General features: G+C 45.2%; 1 protein-coding gene across 1 annotated transcript in view; it reads left to right on the top strand.

Moving 5' to 3' along the window:
* Window positions 1–22,984, top strand: part of col5a3a (collagen, type V, alpha 3a) — an 86,753-nt gene that overhangs the window by 2,498 nt on the left and 61,271 nt on the right. The window contains exons 2-4 of the mRNA XM_046330591.1: window positions 16,595–16,762; window positions 18,298–18,511; window positions 18,990–19,152. Coding sequence (XP_046186547.1) covers window positions 16,595–16,762; window positions 18,298–18,511; window positions 18,990–19,152 — 545 coding nt within the window. The remainder of the gene's footprint in view (window positions 1–16,594; window positions 16,763–18,297; window positions 18,512–18,989; window positions 19,153–22,984) is intronic.

The following is a 22,984-nucleotide window of genomic DNA, read 5'->3' as shown; positions in this document are numbered from 1 at the left end:
TTTTTCAGCGGCTGGGACTGTGAGACTAGTCAAGATCGAGGCAAAGATGAACGGAGCAAAGTACAGAAAGATTCTTGATGAAAACCTTCTCCAGAGCGCTCAAGACCTCAGAATGGGAAGAAGGTTCATCTTTCAACAGGACAATGACCCCAATCACACAGCCAAGACAACGCAGGAGTGGCTTCGGGACAAGTCTCTGATTGTCCTTGAGTGGCCCAGCCAGAGCCCGGATTTAAACCTGATCGAACATCTCTGGAGAGACCTGATAATAGCTGTGCATCAAAGTTCCCCATCCAACCTTACAGACCTTGAGAGGATCTGCTGAGAAGAATGGGAGAAACTCCCCAAATACAGGTGTGCCAAGCTTGTAGTGTCATACCCAAGAAGACCCGAGGCTGTAATCACTGCTAAAGGTGCTTCAACAAAGTACTGAGTAAATGGTCTGAATACTTATGTACATTTTATATTTCAGTTTTTAATTTTTAATACATTTGCCAACATTTCTGAAAACGTTTTTTTTTGCTTTGTCATTATGAGGTATTGTGTGTAGATTGATGAGGGAAAAAAACAATTTAATCAATTTTAGAATAAGCCTGTAACGTAACAAAATATGGAAAAAGGTCAAGGGGTCTGAATACTTTCCGAGGGCAATGTATAATACCACATATAAAACTTCAGATGACAGTTTGAACTGAGAGTCTGACCTCAACTAGACGTCTGCCACACGTGGGCTATTAGGCCTGCTATGAGCAGCAATAAAGCTACGCCCTCTGGTAGTGTTTTGAGTGTCTTAGACCAGCAGCATTTGACTGTGTCCTTGCAGGTGCTCCATTATAGAGGCTAGACTTTACTTCCAAATGCTTACTTTTTGAGACTCCGTTGTTCGTGTCGGTGGGGTTGGGTTGTCTGTAATGAGGGGTGATATTGTGAGTCAGAGAATAATATGATGGCTTGAATGTGTTGGAACTGTGGGGAATTGTATGGTGTTCCTCTGCTGATATGACAGTACAGGATAAGTGATGGTGTTTGATAATGTGTGGACTGGGCCAGTATGAGTGGGAGAATGTTTTCACATGTGCTCTGTGTGTGCACTGCATGTGCCCGGGAGAGCATCAAGACTGTTCTTTGTAGTCATGTTTGACGACAGGAAGAGAGACATTCTTGCACACGTCCACAGCTTGTGACTCCTCTGTTCCTCGGCCCCTTCACATTTTTTCCATCTCTCCTTTCTTTTCTCTTCTTTTTCTTTTGCTGTTAAAATATACAGGAAAGAGGGGGTTTGTTTAGATTTCATGTGCTGCATCTCCTCATCTACATTCTCCTCCCTTCCTGTGTCCCCTCCCTGTGTTCCCCCCCCTGCCTCCCCCACCTTCCCCGTGCCGCCAGTATGACAGAGGGGAATTCACGCGTGCAGTCCCCTCTCTGAATCCCATTTGATCCTGCCGCCTTGCTGATCCTGCACCAGACTCCCAGAGGAGAGGACAAGTCATGTTCCTCTTTGATCACGCTACAAATGAGCCTGGGGAAATAGAAACCAATGAAAAAAGAGGACAGGTTTTAGAAAGAAACTAAAAAGAGGAGAGGAAAGTTTGATGCCTGTTAGTGCTATCAGCATCCGCTGTCACAGGAATCGTGTTCCTAATGGAAAGATGTGAAACATGAAAAGATGCTGACATGCTTGTTAGTATCTCCACCTGAAACAAAGACATGTCTCCCCTGGTCTGTTGGTGTGGATCTTGGCTGCCATTTAGCCTTTTTTTCTATCAAACATCTCCATCACAAATCTATACTAAGCAATAAACATCTGGCTCCCAGAAACAGAACAAGAAGAAGCACTCGTCCCCCAGCCAAGCTACGGGTCTCTATGTTTCAGAGCTGTAGACGGCTCATGCCTCTCTTAGAAGAATGGTGATTGAGGCCCTCTCTGCACAAAGAGAACCAGATGTAACAGTCAGTCCCCTCTCTCTGTGGCCTCCTCCAGCCTGTCATACAGGCCTTTATTCCAGGTCGAGCCTTATCAGAGCCATACATCATATCTTAACCTCCGAGGGAATCTTGACAGTTAGTTAGCTATCTGACCAAAACCATCTGCAGTCTTATCTTAACAATATTACAAGTCAAATTATACGGATGGCCTGGCTGTTTTTACTTGGATACAACATCCTCTTCATGCGGCCCAGTCAGTGTCCATCAGAGTAAGCACTGACACCAGGTAGTAAACTTTAACAGGGTATAGTGCAACGTGAACCACAGTAAATCAGCTTTACAATAGCAAGAAATGCATCAAGTTATCATCAACAACTGAGTGGATTGAACAAAGAGAAACTTCCCGTACAACCAGTGGAGGCTGCTGATTGGAGGACGGCTCACAATAAAGGTTGGAACGGAGTGAATGGAATGGCATCAAACACATTGAAACCATGTGTTCGATGTATTTGATACTATTCCACCTACTCCGCTGCAGCCATTACCACGAGCCCATCGTCCCCAATTAAGTTGCCACCAACCTGTGCTGTTCAAGTACAAATGTGCAATGCATGTAGCATGTTTGTGAAGGGAGGCAGTGGCATGTTTTGGTTGCCGGAGCTCTGGTATTGCACACCATGATAACTCGATGTTATGGTATTTGAGAGAAAGATTGATTGTAAGAACTGACTGGAATTGGTTGTATTTGTGCATGTGTGGTGTTTGTGTGCGTGTGCGTGCGTGCAAGTGTTTCTGTGTGTGTGTGTGCATGCGTGCGTGCAAGGGTCTGTGTGTGTGTGTGTGTGTGTGTCCATGTGTGTGTGGTGTGTATGTGTGTGTGTGTCGCTATGTGTGTGTGGTGTGTGTATAGTGGACAGAGAGAGTGCGAGCCCCGGGGCAGGTGTTTCCTCTATGGGGCCAGCGGGCAGTAGGCCAGTCTGACCCTCATCTCATGCAGTGAGTAAACATCAGCAGAACAAACTGTGGAGCTAGAAGAATGTCAGGGTGACGTGCGAGGAAGGGCGATGTGGAACCCAAAATCAAATCTGTCCAGACAACACACACTCCTCCACGCACATACTGACCATTAGCCTTGCCACTGAGATGCGCTTCTGACCCACATTCACTACTCACAGAGTAATCACTGTTACAAATATGCAAAGAGGTGGCAATGTAGTGACAAAACCGGCCTGAATGAGGCTGTTATTATGAGTGAGCTTGTACTCTACAGAACAGTATGGACTGATAGCATATCGGTGAAAGAACCCACATGCTCAGATCCGTCAGGCTCACACATGTTCTGTCCGTGTTCCTGAGCTGTTGGAGCGTGGAGGAGTGTGTGTATTGTGTGTGTGTGTGTGTGGAGCATGTAGGAGAGAGGAGAGCTCGGGTTCAGCAGCATAGCAGCAGCAGGCGGAGGATTCCACATCGGTCTCCCACACAACCAACGGTTTGAATGGCTCCCATGCTCCCCAGTGTTAACTCAAAGCAGACCCAGTGCTCGCCCCTGTCCCACAGCCCAATCAACATGAAGAATTCTTCCAACACAACACATTCCTCTGTCTCTCCATGTCAACCTTTTAACAAGCCCCGTCCGCTTGATGGTGGACATATCGGATTCTCCGTTCCTCCTTTCGTCTAGCCTACCTCTCCTTCTCTGTTTGAAAGTGAGTGAAGAGTGGCTTTCACAGACAGGCCGATGATAGACAGACAAACGGACAGACAAGGACGGCGCAGCAGATTGAGTAGGCGACACAGACTGAGAGACAGAAAACACACCACAATATTTAATGACCTGATTTTATAGCGTGGGTTGTGTGCTATTATGTTTTTGGACTATGAGTGTGAGTGGGACTATGAGTGTGAGTGGGACTATGAGTGTGAGTGGGACTATGAGTGTGAGTGGGACTATGAGTGTGAGTGGGACTATGAGTGTGAGTGGGACTATGAGTGTGAGTGGGACTATGAGTGTGAGTGGGACTATGAGTGTGAGTGGGACTATGAGTGTGAGTAGGACTAGGAGTGTGAGTGGGTCTGTGTGTGTGAGTAGGACTATGTGTGTGAGTAGGCATGTGTGTATGAGTAGGCCTGTGTGTGTGAGTAGGCATATGAGTGTGAGTAGGCCTGTGTGTGTGAGTAGGCATGTGTGTGTGAGTAGGACTATATGTGTGAGTAGGCCTGTGTGTGTGAGTAGGCCTGTGTGTGTGAGTAGGCCTATGTGTGTGAGTGGGACTACATGAGTGTGAGTAGGCCTGTGTGTGTTAGTAGGACTATGAGTGTGAGTAGGCCTGTGTGTGTGAGTAGGACTATGAGTGTGAGTAGGCCTGTGTGTGTGAGTAGGCATATGCGTGTGAGTAGGCCTGTGTGTGTGAGTAGGCCTGTGTGTGTGAGTAGGCCTATGTGTGTGAGTGGGACTATGAGTGTGAGTAGGCCTGTGTGTGCTAGTAGGACTATGAGTGTGAGTAGGCCTGTGTGTGTGAGTAGGACTATGAGTGTGAGTAGGCCTGTGTGTGTGAGTAGGCCTGTGTGTGTGAGTAGGCCTGTGTGTGTGAGTAGTCCTATGAGTGCTTATTGAAACAATATTTAGAATGTGGTTTAATGTTGATGAATGTGGACATGAGTGTGTGTGGTGATGTGGGAGGATGTTTCTGGAGTGCCCCTGTTCTTTTGTTCCCACTCCCCTTGCTTCTCCTCGCCTCAGAACCTCTGCTGTCCACACCATAGTGACCCATGACCTATAGAGGTCAGAGTTCAGTCTTAGGGTCATTTGATTTAATTCTATCCTGTCTTGGAGGTTCTGAGTGATGCTGTCTGTGCTGTTCTAGACACTTTCTCCTGACCCTCGTTTCTTCACTTTTGCTGCCCATGAATCTGTATTCACTTATTACCAATCACCAACTGTTATGGAGAAACATAGCTGAGGACTTTTAATGCAACATGACATGTTAAAAGGATGAAGCAAAGGATTATGTAGGATTATGAAGGCCTGTGTCCATATACAAAGGCTTGACTTCCATATTGCCGATCTTTAAATGTCCGGTAACACCTGGGTAATATGCAGATAAAGGCAGAGCGATCTGCATACCTCAAAACATCACACAGAATACCAAATCAAATCTGGATTTCAATGTTTTCTGTCAAATAGTTGGTGCAATCAATCAGTGGAAAAGACCCTGGCCTGTCCATCTGGCACTCCAGGCAGGCACAATCAAACTCTCAAAGTAGTTGAAAGAAAACAAAACAAACTCTAATACATATCCCAAAATATCCCACATTACACCCAATGCAACTGGGACGGTTTCCTCAGCACAGGGTGTGATGCTCTGGGAAATATTCTTATCCAAGTTTGTTTCTGCACTGTAAAAAAAAAAGATCTTGAGTTTGCATTTGAAGTTGATTCAACATACAATTGTATGGCAACCAGCTGCAACAAGATTGTGAGTTTGCTCGAGATGAGCTGAACCAACACACATTCTGAAGTTGAATCGTAGGTTCACACAACTTAGAATTTGTAGTTACTGTAAGTGAACATACAATTCAACTTGATAATTTATTCTACCTTATTTGCATATTTCCCAGTGTGCCTTACCTTTCGGTGAATTGTAATTACCACCAATGACTGTATTTGTTCGCGATCAAGACATGGTTGTTGTATTAAATAGCTTTCAGTCCTGAAGCCTTCACCAAGTGTCTAAGTGAATATGTTATTTTAAAAATTAAGCTCTAGATTAGATACACTACATGACCACGACATGGAATGAGATGCTCGTCAAACATTTCATTCCAAAATGGAGTTGGTCCCCACTTTGCTGCTATAACAGCCTCCACTCTTCTGGCGAAAGAATTCCACTAGATGTTGGAACATTGCTGCGGGGACTTGCTTCCAAGATCATTAGTGCGATCAGGTACTGATGTTGAGCGATTAGGCCTGGTTCGCAGTCGGTATATCAATTCATCCGGAAGGTGTTCGATGGGGTTGAGGTCAGGGCCCTGTGCAGGCCAGTCAAGTTCTTCTACACCGATCTAGAAAAACATTTTCTCTATGTACCTTGCTTTGTGCACTGGTGCATTGTCATGCTGAAACAGGACAGAGCCTTCCCCAAACGGTTGCCACAAAGTTGGAAGCACAGAATCGTCTAGAATGTCATTGTATGCTGTAGCGTTAAGATTTCCCTTCACTGGAACTAAGGGGCCTCGTCCGAACCATGAAAACAGTCCCATGCATTATGCATTCGGGTAGGTAGTATTCTCCTGGCATCCGCCAGATTTGTCCGTCGGACTGCCAGATGGTGAAGCGTGACTCATCACTCCAGAGAACGCTTTTCCACTGCTCCAGAGTCCAATGGCGGTGAGCTTTATACTACTCCAGCCGACGCTTGGCATTGTGTATGGGGATCTTGTGTGCGGCTGCTCGGCTGCTCGGCTGCTCGGCCATGGAAACACATTTCATAAATCTCCCGACGAACAGTTCTTGTGCTGATGTTGCTTCCAGAGGTGTTGCAAGGGAGGACAGACATTTTTTTTTACACGCTACGCTCTTCACCTCTCGGCGGTCCTGTTCTGTGAGCTTGTGTGACCTGCTACTTCACGGCTGTGACATTGTTGCTTCTAGACGTTTCCACTTCACAATAACAGCACTTACAGTTGACCGGGGCAGCTCCAGCAGGGCAGACATTTGATGAACTGACTTGTTGGAAAGGTGGCATCCTATGATGGTGCCACGTTGAAAGTCATTGAGCTCTTCAGTAAGGCCATTCTACTGCCAATGTCTATGGAGATTGCATGGGCGTGTGTTCGATTTTATACATTTGTCAGCAACAGGTGTGGCTGAAATAGCCAAATCCACTAATTTGAAGGTGTGTCCACATACCTTTGCATATATAGTGTAAATCATAAGGCCTTTCTTTGAGGGCCTAGTTACACCCAGGGGTGAAAGTAAGCTGGTACGGGGTCTGGTACGGCGTACCGGATAAATAAATATTGGGGGTACGCCTTACCGGTAGGATGTGAACCTATCACAATAATTAACACAGAATGCCAAGAAAATATAGACCATTACACCATTATTTAACACTATCGCATGTCAGCCACATGAACAATGAGAGAATTGACTTGAATCCCGGGGGTACAAGCTCCAAATTGTTTTGTGGAGGAGATGGGTGACCTTTACCGCGATGCGCGTGGACAGGAGTGGATGCAATTCAGGCTACAAGTTTAGGCCTAATGACAATCTCAGAATGTCATTACAATACACATTCATGTGTTTTGTAACAGATGTCTCAGTAGCGATAAGTGCAATAAGTCCAATTACTAACAGATTAGATTTGTTTAGAAAAATGTATGTTGTTTTATGTTTGTGTAGCATAAGATGAATCATCAAATCAATGTACATGCAAAAACAGGTATTGAAACGAACAATTCTGAAAATCAACCTACAAACGTGATAATAATGGTTGTGGTTTGGAACAAACGTGAATAAGTAATTTTACTCAAAAAGCTTGTTTCACTTCGAGCAGAATTTGTTGAGTAAACAAAGTTGTCCACATGAGCTCAAATCCTTGACCTTTTGAAGTCCACTCAACTCACAGAATAACGCTGATAATACAATTGGTTAAATTGGCTTTTAAACAGTACGGCCCTGATGCTCAGATGGAGAAATCCCTCGTTCACAGGCGTGATTGTGTCTGAACAATGTCAGTAATTGTTGCTTTTTTTTCAAGGAGTGGAAGTGGTGTGTGACTCATATCAGAGGGAAAGGACTGTCTTCAGAGAAGAGGTTGAATAGAGGCCACTCTGATTGCATGTATGTTCATGCATGATGCATGGTAGCGGTTGTGGTGCTCAGTTGTATGCAGAGAAAGAGAGGGAGGTTGAGTGGCACACTATGAAGCTGCTGGGAGTGTCTTCAGAAGAGCTGTCGAGGTACAGAGAACAAATGATGCCAATGTGTGATAGATATGTGGAGATACTGGCCAGTCTTCCTGCCTGCAGGACGTATGTGAAGGGTGTTCGGTACATGTAGCATCACGCTATCACACTATTGTTGTGTAACATTAGCAGTGGACAGAGGGAGCTCCGTGAGCGAGGCTGTGTTAAGTGGGGCCTACCGAGGCCTGTTCCGTCTGTCAGCCAGGGCCGAGGAGAGGAGGACTCTGAGAGGACAGTACTAACTGCCGTAGGGAAGACATGTTGTCCTCAGACACACACTGGCTGAGTGATTCATGGTCTTTGAGAGGAGGGGAACAGCAGGGAGGACCAGAAGAGGAGACATACAGACGGGAGGAAGAAGACCCAAATGTTGCACGTGGGATGTGTGCTGTACACTCAGTGCCATGCTCGCTAGATGAGTGCTGTACACTCAGTGCCATGCTCGCTAGATGAGTGCTGTACACTCAGTGCCATGCTCGCTAGATGAGTGCTGTACACTCAGTGCCATGCTCGCTAGATGTGTGCTGTACACTCAGTGTCATGCTCGCTAGATGTGTGCTGTACACTCAGTGCCATGCTCGCTAGATGAGTGCTGTACACTCAGTGCCATGCTCGCTAGATGAGTGCTGTACACTCAGTGCCATGCTCGCTAGATGAGTGCTGTACACTCAGTGCCATGCTCGCTAGATGTGTGCTGTACACTCAGTGCCATGCTCGCTAGATGTGTGCTGTACACTCAGTGCCATGCTCGCTAGATGTGTGCTGTACACTCAGTGCCATGCTCGCTAGATGTGTGCTGTATACTCAGTGCCATGCTCGCTAGATGTGTGCTGTACACTCAGTGCCATGCTCGCTAGATGTGTGCTGTACACTCAGTGCCATGCTCGCTAGATGTGTGCTGTACACTCAGTGCCATGCTCGCTAGATGTGTGCTGTACACTCAGTGCCATGCTCGCTGGAATTTGGTGAGAGAAATATGTGTGGAAAAAATGTACAGTATGGGTGAACTCTGACCTTATGTGGACCTGGAAAACATCTTGTTCTAACAAAGCACTCCTTTATCTCTATTTATGCATGTCCACAACCACACATACAGTAGAATTCACATCACTCCAGTGTGATGTAGGCAGATGGGGTATGTATATCACTGACTCAGTCCAAGCTAGGGAGATCAAACACACTCTACATACACATAATGACTCCAACAGGTAAAGTGAGATAAGGATTATTAGGAGGTCTAATGAGATTCAGACAGGTGATGCTGGCGGAGGAAGCATCGCTGCAGGGTAGACAGGTAGATTTGAATAGAGATGTTTTGGCATATGACAGACAGAGCCAGGCCTGAGGAGTCAATCACTGTTGATGTTGGGGCGACTCCAGACCTCACATGGCCTCCTGGCAACTGCTCTGCTCGCCCAGGGATGCTTTACGACGCCAGGGGAGAGGAGACGAGGAGAAGGAACATTCCCCAGGCCGGTGTAAATGCCCCCATGGTGAAAATGTCCCTGCTGTACTGTGGGAACAATGTGGGCTCTGGGACAGTAGGGTAGGAGGTAGGGAGGGGTAGGGTAGTGGGGGTGAGAGGTTAGCACTCAGCCGTCCATCTGTGTCACTGCTGTGTTTGATTAGCGTCTGTCTGTTTGTGGTCGTTGGGATGTTCTATCCCTTTTATCCCCTCACTGATGAATTCCTTCATTCTTGCTCCCAGAATGCTAGAGATTATCTGGTCTCTGTCAGATATCGGATTCCATCTCTTGCATTTGTATTGATTGCTGTCCAAAAATAGTTGAATGTTTTATATTCGTTTGAATATTTCTTGAGTCTTCTTTGGCTGTAGTTTGGCCGGTGTAGGCCATCATTGTAAATAAGAATTTGTTCTTAACTATATAAAATATAGTATTGTTCTTTGTGAAACAAAGTTCTGTGGAGTATCTTTGTGTGTGTGTGTGTGTGTGTGTGTGTGTGTGTGTGTGTGTGTGGCATGTTATTGTGAGGATAGTTTCTTTCAGAAGAGGAATTTCTCCTGCTTTTCTCATTGTTTTCCCAAATGGCGTTGCACATTTGGACTACTGTCTGAGGTCAAAGGTCAGATAGAAGGCTCTCTGTACTTTAGTCATGTGGATGTTATGTTTGATTATGTATGCTGTGTTATGTTATATATTAGTTATACTTTACATAATATGTATATGCCAAACAACTCCATGCACAGGGACTGCATGTAACAATTTCCAGTGAAAAAGACCAATTTAGTGGAAGAACTGTACAGATCTATTTGAATGCGACCACGCTTTCCAAAAATATCTGCTCCAAATGAAGATTCAAAGATGTTTGCAGAAAGAATGGGATGTCAACAATGACATGGCACCTTGAGTTTGAAAACATCTATTTTGGTTATTGAACTACAGTAGGTGAAGGGGATTCAACCCCGGTAATGAATTACATCATGGGTCTCTGATCTATACTACACAGAAATGCAGAATCATGAATATGAATGTCATTCTCCTTACATTCTCCTGGACATCACAGCGCAGAGTACAGTAGAGTACAGTAGAGTAGAGTTCAGTACAGTACAGTGCAGTGCAGTAGAGTACAGTAGAGTAGAGTAGAGTTCAGTACAGTACAGTGCAGTAGGGTACAGTAGAGTATAGTTCAGTACAGTAGCGTACAGTACAATATACTGTACTCTACTGTACTATACTCTACTTTTCTTTACTGTACTGTATTGTATTGTACTGTACTCTACGGTGCTCTACTCACTGTACTGTACTGTAATGTACTGTACTGTACTGTACTGTACTGTACTGTACTGTAGTTTAGTTTAGTTTATTTTATTTTTACAGGGACAGTGCACATTAATCAACGTTTCAGGAAAAGTGCCGGTTTTAGCCAGCCGGCTAATTTTCAACCGCAGTCCCTGGGCAGGTTATTAAAAACAATTACAATATGGACAATAGCACCATAGAACAAGCAAGACATAGCAACATAGGACAAGCAAGACATAGCATACAGACAGAGCAACATAGAACAAAAAGCAGCAAAACAAAATTCATAAAAGCAACAAAGTGTTTCCACACCTCACAAGCTACAGACAACAGACAACATGGAAAGCGGCAACACACAGCTAGGGACCATGTTCACAAATCTGATTGACCTTTAGCCAGGTCTTCAAGCATTTTGTGAAAGTGTGATATGTGGTGCAGTTATGTGTGTCTGATGGCAGTGTATTCCAGACATGGGAAGCTCTCACAGAGAATGCAGATTTACTAAAGGTGCTTTTCCTTAGGGGAACTATACAGTCACCTCTCATGGCAGACCTTGTGGATCTGCTGCCATATGTCTGGGTTTTCTGTTTAACAAAAATATTGAGTGGAGGGGGAGCCAGGCCATTTAGGATCTTGAATACAAGACATGCGTCGGTGTATTGCACAAGATTTTCCCAACTCAAGAGCTCATGCTTTCTAAGGATGTGACAATGATGATGGCTATTGGGCTTCCTATCAAGCACTTTGAGAGCCTGTTTGTAGACAGACTGAATAGGTTTTAATGTTGTATAGCAAGCTTGGGCCCAACTAGTCAAGCAGTATGTTAAGTGGGGGAGTATCATAGAATTGAAGTACAGTTTTGCTACCTCTGTAGTCAAACAATTTCGTATAAATCGGAAATTAGCTAGGTTGAATTTGGTTATTTGAATTACCTTTTTCACATGCTTTTTAAAAGAGAGGTTGGAATCAAGTATGATGCCAAGGTACTTAAAATCGGATACCACCTGGAGCTTCTCCCCTGACACATAGACATCTGGCTCAGTAGCATCTGTTGCCCTCTTTGTGAAGAACATGCAAACAGTTTTTTTCACATTGAGATGCAAACACGAGTCACTGAGCCACTTTGTAACCTGGACCATTACAGTAGTGAGTTCTTGTGCAGCTTGTTGTTTGCTCTTTGCATGCACATATATCACTGTATCATCTGCATACATTTGAACTTCAGACCCAGTACAGACAGAAGGCAGATCATTAATGTACAGGCTGAACAGGAGGGGCCCCAGTATTGACCCTGGGGCACGCCCACATCATAGCTACGAGTGGGCGACAGCTCATTGCTCACTCTGACACACTGAGTTCTGCCTTCAAGGTATGATTTCATCCATCTCAAGGCATCAGGGGAAAAGTTGAACTTGGACAATTTTGTGATGAGAATCTCATGGTTAACAGTATCAAAAGCCTTCCTTAGGTCCAGAAACACAGCCCCAACAGCACCCCCTTTGTCCATCTTGGACTTCACATTTTCCAGAAGAAAGCAGTTGGCCGTTTCTGTGGAGTGTTTCGCTCTGAAGCCAAACTGCATGGAGTGTAATGTGAAGGGGCTGTTGTTGAGGTGGGCAATCAGTTGTTCTGCTACACACTTTTCAACAACCTTTGACACCACAGGTAGTATACTAATGGGCCTGTAGTTACTCACGTCAGCAGGGTCGCCTGATTTAAAGATGGCCGTTATTATGGCCGACTTCCATACCCTTGGAAACACACCGAGACCAATAGATGTGTTGGTGACCTTAGTAATGGGGCCAATGAGTGATTCTTTGTAGTTTTTAAGAAAGGTAGAGTCCATCCCAAACACATCTTTAGCTTTAGAGTTCTTTAGTGAGCTAATCACGTTGTTCACCTTTGACTCAGAAACCTCCCTTATGATGAAGACAGGTTGAGTGTCATTCACTAGCACTGAGCCCAAGAAATCAGTGGAGGGGTTCTGTGTCAGTAACCTGACAGAGTCAATAAAGTAGGAATTGAAGGCTGTTGCTATTTCAACTGCATCCTGTGTTATATTGTTATTCACCATGATTTCTAGTCTTTTTGCAGTGTTACTATGGTCTTTCCCTGTTAACTTTTTTAAATTCTCCCATATCAATTTAGAATTTCCCTTTGCTTCACCAATTATGTTAATAAAAAAGTTTGCCTTGGCCTGTCTGATTTCTTTTATCACCTTATTTCTCAACATGGTAAACCTGTTAAAACTGTACTGTGCTATCTTAATGATACGTGGGTTTTTGGTAATGGAATTACAAGACAAAAGGCCATATTTCTTAAACGTAGAGAATACAAAACAATTTCTCCAAAATGAAATATTGATATTAGTTGGCAGTGGTCTTTAGATCAACATGATTGAATTTGAATGAATTTTTAATACATTTGAAGACTTTTTCCCCTAGATGTTTCTGAAGACATGTTTGACAAGAAATCAAAGTCTTTACTTATGCCTCCTTTTTAGGATGAAAATTATTTAAAAAATGTATCTATGCCTCCATTTCCCAATAATATAGAATATTAACTTTCATTTGACACCCAATTTGATATGCTCCTATGAACTTCATGTTGGGGCTCATGGGTCCTTTTACATGGAAATGCTCAGTTTGGACAAGAGTCTTGAGGATTGGATAGTTTGGACAAGAGTCTTGAGGATTGGATAGTTTGGACAAGAGAGCCCATGTGATTGAAGAATTTGAACTAGAGAGCCTTGAGGATTGGATAGTTTGGACAAGAGAGCCCATGTGATTGAAGAATTTGAACTAGAGAGCCTTGAGGATTGGATAGTTTGGACAAGAGAGCCCAGGGGATTGAATAATTTGAACTAAAGAGCCTTTGGGATTGGATAGTTTGGACAAGACTGAGTGATTAAGTTATTATTGTTTTGAGTCCAATTGTCAGGTGTTTTGAGTCTGTCTGTAACACAGCACTCCAAAGGCCTGTCATAATTAGACCCATGCTGCTGCAGATTAAAATCCTGTTCTGGCTGTTCCAAACATCATTGCCTTATGACCTGTCTGTGTGTGTGTGTGTGTCTGCGTGTGTGTGTCTGTGTGTGTGTGTGTGTGTGTGTGTGTGTGTGTGTGTGTGTGTGTGTGTGTGTGTGTGTGTGTGTGTGTGTGTGTGTGTGTGTGTGTGTGTGTGTGTGTGTGTGTGTGTGTGTGTGTGTGTGTGTGTGTGTGTGTGTGTGTGTCTGTGTGTGTGTGTGTGTGTGTGTCTGTGTGTGTGTGTGTGCGTGTGTGTGTGTGTGTGTGTGTCTGTGTGTGTGTCTGTGTGTGTGTGTGTGTGTGTGTGTGTGTGTGTGTGTGTGTGTGTGTGTGTGTGTGTGTGTGTGTGTGTGTGTGTGTGTGTGTGTGTGTGTGTGTGTGTGTGTGTGTGTGTGTGTGTGTGACCGGCTTGACCTGATAAATTATTCACTGACATTTACTTCTTGGTTCACGGCAGGGCAATTAGGCTGGATTTGAAAAGACATCATAAATGTCTGTGTGTGGGCGAGGGCAGGCGAGGACTGTGGGAATGAGCATCAGCATGAATAAGGCTGTAAGGCTGCCGCTGTGTGCGTACTCTCAGACAGTTGTGTTCGTTAGGAGCAAGCAGCAACTCCTGTAATTAAATAATTTATAGGGATTGTTTATGACTCTCATATCAAAGTAGAATTTAAGCTGCTTTGTCGTACGGACCTTTAAATCAGTACCTGATGTTTTCCATTGTGTTTCAGACACAGTCTGGATTTAATTCACAGCTTAACCTATTTACAGTGCAGCCTGTTACCATTCTATGGGTGCTCTGTGGGTGAGATCTGAGCTGCTGGGAATAAATGGTCTCTGCTATGCAAATAAATAATGCCATAAAAGCTAACAGGGTGTTTTTCTGCAAGCAGCGAGTGGGCACTGGTTAATCTCTCACCACATGTTTAATTAACAGAGAGAAGAAAAGTAGAAAGTGTAGCATGGAGAGAGAGAGAGAGCTACAGGGGGCAACTTCAATTTAGGATCCTCATTTTAAATGGCTGGGATGCTCAATTCTGCGTTGGCAGCCTCCCCATAAGCTGTGTGTGTGTGTGTGTGTCTGTGTTCGGGCTGGAAATGGCCAGGGACCTCACAAGATGATATTATCACAATACTTAGGTATCGATACAATCTATTGCGATTTTCACAACTATGTATGTATTGTATACTGTGATTTTATTGCGATTCGATATTCCAAACATATTGCTCTGTATATGTCTGCTGCAGAGAGACAAGCGACTGACTGCATGAGAAAAACAGTTTTGATCAGTTGGGGAAATAAGAGTGCTGAACACATGTCGGCTCACTGTTTAAAAAGAACAAGCTATAAGGATGAAAAATACTGGAGTTTTGGCACAGGTACAGTCAGAGGACATGCGCCAGCTAACGCTTCCTAGAAAAACCTAAATAAATGACTAATTCATACTTGGAGTCAAAGTGTCGATATAATATCATCCATAATAATATTGCAATGTGTAACTATATCCATTTCCCCCAATCAGTAGTCTGTCTATGTGTGATGTCCTAAAACAGTCTCCCATAGAGCAGCTGGTGGGAGCCTTATTGCACACAGCTCAGATCAGACTCATCCTTGTGACGACACATTATACACAGAAAATAGCATAATGGTCGAACACAACTAACCAGCCAACTGTAAATAAACTACAGGCATGTTTTAATTCTCATCGAAGGGGTGAACACACAGCAGTGTGAACTAGTACATACTCCTATATCTTTTATTCCCATGTTACTTCTGAAAGAGTTATCTGTGTGTTTATTCCTGATAAACACATTGTAACTGGAGAAATGTGTATTGCACATGCCAGTGAAACGTTGTGAATGGGAGAGATGGTGAGAGAGGTGTCTTGCTGTGGGTTGCTGGCTCTAGGCAGGTGTCAGCTGTCAGGTGTGTTCCAGTGTGTAGTGTACAGCAGGATTATACAGTAGGCGGAGTCATGGCTGGATCCCATAATAATAGCCCCGGAACAGAAGGCCACCTGCAGGACTGCTGCTTTCAGCACTGCGTGGGCCTGTCTCTGTCTCCTCTAATCTCCCCCGCCACCACACACAGACACAGACACACACACACGCACGCACGCAAGCAAGCACGCAAGCACACACACACACACACACACACACACACACACACACACACACACACACACACACACACACACACACACACACACACACACACACACACACACACACACACACACACACACACACACACACACACACACACACAGACTGACAGACACAAACACACGCACGCACGCACGCACGCACGCACGCACGCACGCACGCACACACACACACACACACACACACACACACACACACACACACACACACACACACACACACACACACACACACACACACACACACACACACACACACAGACTGACAGGCACGCACGCACGCACACACACACACACACACACACACACACACACACACACACACACACACACACACACACACACACACACACACACACACACACACACACACACACACACACACACACACACACACACACACACACACACACACACACACACACACACACACACACACACACACACACACACACACACACACACACACACACAAACGCACGCACGCACGCACGCACGCACGCACGCACGCACACACACACACACACACACACACACACACACACACACACACACACACAGACTGACAGACACTAACACACATGAATATCATTAGCGGAACTGAAACTTGGACACATAGCTTATAAAAATCTGTTCGCTTGGCTATAGTTTCAGTACAAGGTACTGTACAACACATCATATTTCTCATATGAAGTACATGTTATTGTATCACTGTGTACTGATGTGTCTCCTTCTCTCTCGTGTGCAGCTGATCCCATCGATGTGCTGCGGGTACTGGAGCTGTCGGACCACATGGAGGGGGTGTCCATGGAGGCTGGCCTCTGCACCAGCAGGAAGGACATGGAGGAGACAGACATGGCCTATAGGATAGACAAGAAGATACAGCTCAGTGCACCCACCAAACAGCTCTTCCCAGGTAACAACAATCTGTAGAGATCTGTAGTTCACATCCAATGTGTCTGGATCATGGTGTATGTGTGGTAATTGCAGTGAATCCTAAGCTTCACTGTAACACAACGGACCTGACTTTGTTCTCCCTCTTCTCTATGGGTGTAGGTCTTAGGGTGTAGTAGCACAGGCCATTATTATTATTCATTGAAGTTCAGATGTGTGATATTGTTATTTTGGGAGGGGCAGTGGGTCTTGCCAGTGTGAGACTCCCCAAAGTGGTGTGTTGCTACCTACTGTGTTCTCCACTGTATGACTGACTGTATGACTGACTGTATGACTTAATGTATGACTTAATGTATGACTGACTAAATGACTGACTGTATGACTAACTGTATGACTGAATGTATGACTGACTGTATTACTGACTGTATGACTAACTGTATGACTGACTGTATGACTGACTGTATGACTGAATGTATGACTGACTGTATGACTGACTGTATGACTGACTGTATGGCTGTATGACTGACTGTATGACTGACTGTATGACTGGCTGTATGACTGTATGACTGTATGACTGTACAGCTGTCTGTATGACTGACTGTATGACTGACTGTATGACTAACTGTATGACTGACTGTATGACTAACTGTAAGATTAAATGTGTGACTGACTGTATGACTGTATTGCTGACTATATGACTGTATTGCTGACTGTATGACTAACTGTGTGACTGACTGTATGACTAACTGTATAACTGACTGTATGACTGACTATATGACTGGCTGTATGACTTTATGACTGTATCACTGACTGTATGACTGACTGTATGACTGTATGACGGTATGACTAACTGTATGACTGACTGTATTGCTGACTGTATGACTGACGTGTGACTGTATGACTGACTGTATGACTGACTATATGACTGTATGGCTGACTGTACGACTAACTGTATGAGTAACTGTGTGACTGTCTGTATGACTGACTGTGTGACTGACTGTATGACTGACTGTATTACTGACTGTATGGTTGTATGACTGACTTTATGACTGTATGACTGACTGTATGACTGACTGTATGACTAACTGTATGACCGACTGTATGACTAACTGTAAGATTAAATGTGTGACTGTATGACTGACTGTATGACTGTATGACTGACCCTATGACTGACTGTGTGACTGACTGTATGACAGACTGTAGGACTGACTGTATGGCTGTATGACTGACTGTATGACTGACTGTATGGCTGACTATATGGCTGTATGACTGACTGTATGACTGACTATATGGCTGACTGTATGGCTGTATGATTAACTGTATGACTCACTGTATGACTCACTGTATGACTGACTGTATGACTGACTCTATGACTGTTTGACAGACTGTATGACTGTATGACTGACTTGAATATTATTTCATTGGATACAGAAATTGCATTATGTATTTTTACATGAAAAACAGTGTCGGTGCAACATTATTTTAACATATCAGAGAGCAACAGAGTAGAAAAGGTCAACCATATCATTCACAGCAATTGTTCCCCCTTCCCCCCAGACTCGTTGTTCCCTGTGGACTTCTCCCTGATGACAACAGTGAGGGCAAAGAAGGACACCCAGTTCTTCCTGCTGTCTGTGTATGATGAGCAGGGTGTACAGCAGCTGGGGCTGGAGGTGGGTCGCTCGCCTGTCTTCCTGTACGAAGACCACCAGGGACAGCCCTCCCCGGAGCTCTACCCCATCTTCAAGAAGATCAACTTGGCTGATGGAAAGTGGGTACTACCCCTGGCCTGATGTCCTTGGCTCTTGACTGGGACTTCTTCTCAAAACCCAAACTCTGTAGCCCCTGATTTATGATTGACACATATTGACATGATTGGGTGAGATTCACCTGCATCGTGTCGTTTGGTTGGCCATTGGGTATCACCGAAACCTGACCCAAAATATGCAGTTTCCTCAGTATGTGATCTCACTTGACAGTGTGCTTGACCCTAAGTGACCTGGAGCCATAGAGGACACACATAGATCATGAGAGTACCATAGAGTTCTTGGCTCACAATACAAGGTCAATTGAGCCTGTAAAATACTACAATGTGATTCAATGCATTTGACCTTAGAAAACCCTTCCTCAGAATACTGCATACAGGTGGTGCCTCCTTCTAACTGAACCCAAGTGACCTACATTCAACCTGACACCACATCTGCATAATAAAGATGTACAAACCCATCTCTAACTCTCTGTCTGTCCAGGTGGCACAGAATAGCCTACAGTGTGGAGGGCAAGTCAGTCACCCTGTACCTGGACTGTGAGAAGGTGCAGACTCTGGAGTTACTGAGAGGGGACAATCCCCTGGTCAGCACGGAGGGGGTGATCGTGTTTGGAACACGACTACTGGACGAGGAGGTGTTTGAGGTAGGACACCAGGGCGAGGGAGTCAGGGTTGGGTGTGAATGAAGTAGTGTCATGGACTGTATGTAGGATTTGGTATTTATGTACTGTAGCCTCATCAGTGGCAGAACACAAACTGGTTCATTCTGGTATTGGATCTGAGAAACATCCGTGTTATTTGTTGGAACTTCCCTTAACTGGATTCGTGGCATAATGTAATATTCACTCACTCCTCGTTGCTCACTCCTCGGAGCATAGCGCCTCGACAAATGGATCTCCGCGCCGTCTTATTCTAGGCCAGGTCCCAGGCTGATGTGGTGTTGAGTCCCAGGTTGTGTATGTCGTTGTCCAACTGGTTGGATGACCTGGTTCTCGGTCTTCCTCTTGGGCCTGGCCAGTTGGGGGATGATTCCTTCAGTATAAGGGCAGGCTCCAGGGGTGGGATTGATCTGACCAGGTGACCGAACAGTCGGAGTCAGGAGGCTCTGGCCAGGGAGGAGACGGGGTTGGTCCATCTGTTGACGTATTGTGGAGTTCTGGATGTTTTACTTAAAAAAATCATATTTAACCTTTATTTAACCAGGTAGGCCAGTTGAGAACAAGTTCTCATTTACAATTGCGACCTGGCCAAGATAAAGCAAGGAAGTGCGACAAAAACAACAACACAGAGTTACACATGGGATAAACAAACGTACAGTCAATAACACAATAGAAAAATCTATATACAGTGTGTGCAAACAAAGTAAGATTAGGGAGGTAAGGCAATAAATAGGCCATAGTGGTGAAATAATTACAACTTAGCATTAATACTGGAGTGACAGATGTACAGATGATGATGTGCAAGTAGGGAGATTCTGGGGTGCAAATGAGCAAAAAAAAGAACAATATGGGGATGAGGTAGTTGGGTGGGCTATTTACAGATTGGCTGTGTACAGGTGCAGGGATTGGTAAGCTTCTCTGACAGCTGATGCTTAAAGTTAGAGAGGGAGATATTAGACTCCAGCTTCAGTGATTCATGCAATTCGTTCCAGTCATAGGCAGCAGAGAACTGGAAGGTAAGGCAGCCAAAGTAGGTGATTGGCTTTGGGGGTGACTAGTGAAAAATACCTGCTGGAGCCCGTGCCATGGGTGGGTGTTGCTATGGTGACCAGTAAGCTGAAAGGCTGTGCTTTACCTAGCGAAGACTTGTAGATGACCTAGAGCCAGTGGGTTTGGCGACGAATATGTAGCGAGGGCCAGCCAACGAGAGCATACAGGTCGCAGTGGTGGGTAGTATATTGGGCTTTGGTAACAAAACGGATGGCACTGTGAAAGACTACATCCAATTTACCGAGTAGAGTGTTGGAGGCTATTTCGCCTCAGTCAAGGATCGGTAGGATAGTCCTTTTTTCGAGGGTATGTTTGGCAGGATAAGTGAAGGAGGCTTTGTTGCGAAGTAGGAAGCCGATTCTAGATTTAATTTTGGATTGGAGATGCTTAATGTGAGTCTGGAAAGAGAATTTACAGTCTAACCAGACACCTAGGTATTTGTAGTTGACCATATATTCTAAGTCAGAACCGTCCAGAGTAGTGATGCTAGTCGGGAGGGTGAGTGCGGATAACGATCGGTTGAAGAGCATGCATTTAGTTTTACTTGCATTTGAGAGCAGTTGGAGGCCACGGGAAGAAGTGTGGATGTGGTCGCACCATGTGATGCCCAGTATGCGGCAGAAGCACTCGGAGTCAAAGGCGTCCAGGTGACGTGTGAGGTCCAGGGTGAGGGTCCATGACGTGTGAGGTCCAGGGTGAGGGTCCATGACGTGTGAGGTCCAGGGTGAGGGTCCATGACGTGTGAGGTCCAGGGTGAGGGTCCATGGCGCGCGAGGTCCAGGGTGAGGGTCCATGACGTGTGAGGTCCAGGGTGAGGGTCCATGACGCGTGAGGTCCAGGGTGAGGGTCCGTGACGTGTGAGGTCCAGGGTGAGGGTCCATGACGCGTGAGGTCCAGGGTGAGGGTCCATGGCGCGCGAGGTCCAGGGTGAGGGTCCATGACGTGTGAGGTCCAGGGTGAGGGTCCATGACGTGTGAGGTCCAGGGTGAGGGTCCGTGACGTGTGAGGTCCAGGGTGAGGGTCCGTGACGTGTGAGGTCCAGGGTGAGGGTCCATGACGTGTGAGGTCCAGGGTGAGGGTCCATGACGTGTGAGGTCCAGGGTGAGGGTCCATGACGTGGGGAGGTGTAGTCTTCCCCAGTGATAGTCCACCTTAGAGCCGTGTCTTCATCAGCAATGGTGTCATACCACTTCTGTTTGTCCCTTATTCTTATCTCGTAGGTCAAGACGCTCCAGGGTCAAGTCACCCGAGTAGAATATCATTTTTGTTGAGGGTTCGCGGCAGTAGCTCTCCGGTAGCGTGTCTGGATGTGGTATCAAATACTGGGATCATCTACACTGAGTGTACAAAACATTAGGAACACCTGCTCTTTCCATGACAGAGACAGACCTGCTGAATCCAGGTGGAAGCTATGATATCTTATTGATGTCACTTGTTAAATGCACTTCAATCAGTGCAGATGAAGGGGAGGAGACAGGTTATGTGTATGTGTGCCATTCAGAGGGGGAATAGGCAAGATGAAATATTTAAGCACGCTTTCGAACTTGGGATGCGGTAGTTGGTGCCACACTCTCAACTGTTTCCTGTGTGTATCAAGAATGGTCAGTCATCCAATGGACATCCAGCCAACTTGAGACAACTGTGGGAAACAATGTTGTCAACATGGGCCAGCATCCCTGTGGAACGCTTTCGACACTTTGTTAGCACTCTGACTTAAACCCTAATGCAATATGCCTACACTATAAATGATATTTGTAGCCCTGAAGAAATGATTTTATTGAGGCGTGAATGAGATCCTCTAAAGCCACAACGGACAAGATTAAAATAACCATTATTTCCATGTGAGCTTAATTCATCAAATATGCCTGTTAGACCAGTGGAGATACTCACTCGCGTCATATATTAGCTGAATATTCTGACACGAACCCGCAGGGGATCCCGATCCCATTAACCTTGTTTGAACTTGGATGACTCTCTCTTCTCATAACCTCATTTCTGTCCCGGCACATGCAAATGAAAGAGATGGCACATTCCATCACATACTTCACTAATTGTGTTCAGTTTTGAACATGCAGGCTGGAGCAGTATGTATTGTTGCTGTAAGCCTTAATGGGGTGTGAATGGGAGGGGTGGAGAACGGTTGAGAGTGGAGCAGCAGGTAGGGGAGGACTAGGTTGTTTGTGGAAGAGAGTGGGCGGGGGGGGGAGGGAGGGGCAGGTACTGTTCAGACATGCTCTGATCTGGCCACATCTTTTCTACTGTGATCAAATACCTGGAATTGACCCTCAACATTTATATTTGTACGAGTGAGTTTGGATGTTTTGGAGAGTGTGTGGTGTTCGAGGTGTTGACATTTGAACAGACAGCTTTATATTTTGACGTTTCAGAGTGTGCGTGAGTGTGAAGATGTGTCAATGAATGTGTGAGTGTTGTTCATGCCTGCTGATTGGGAGGATTGATCTTGTGGGAAGAGGAATTTCCCAGTTGTCAGTGTTTATCCCTACGGCGACACTCGTCAGGGCTGCTGTCCTCATCATTATCCCTGAGTAGCTGTGGAGGGCAAAGGTCACCTATTTAATAACGGCTCGGGTTGTTTGAGCTTGGTGAAAGTGTTTGGGGAAATAACAATGTCATTATGGATCCTTGAAATTGGAATGGACACTGAACAGTGAGTTATGATGTGTAGTTAAATATGTGAATAACATAATGTGTGTGTGTGTTTCTGTGTGTGTGTGTGTGTGTGTGTGTCTGGATGTGTGTGCCGTAC

Source organism: Oncorhynchus gorbuscha, linkage group LG26 (genome assembly GCF_021184085.1).
Source record: "Oncorhynchus gorbuscha isolate QuinsamMale2020 ecotype Even-year linkage group LG26, OgorEven_v1.0, whole genome shotgun sequence".
NCBI lineage: Eukaryota > Metazoa > Chordata > Actinopteri > Salmoniformes > Salmonidae > Oncorhynchus > Oncorhynchus gorbuscha.
This window is presented reverse-complemented; position numbering and strand designations above follow the sequence as displayed.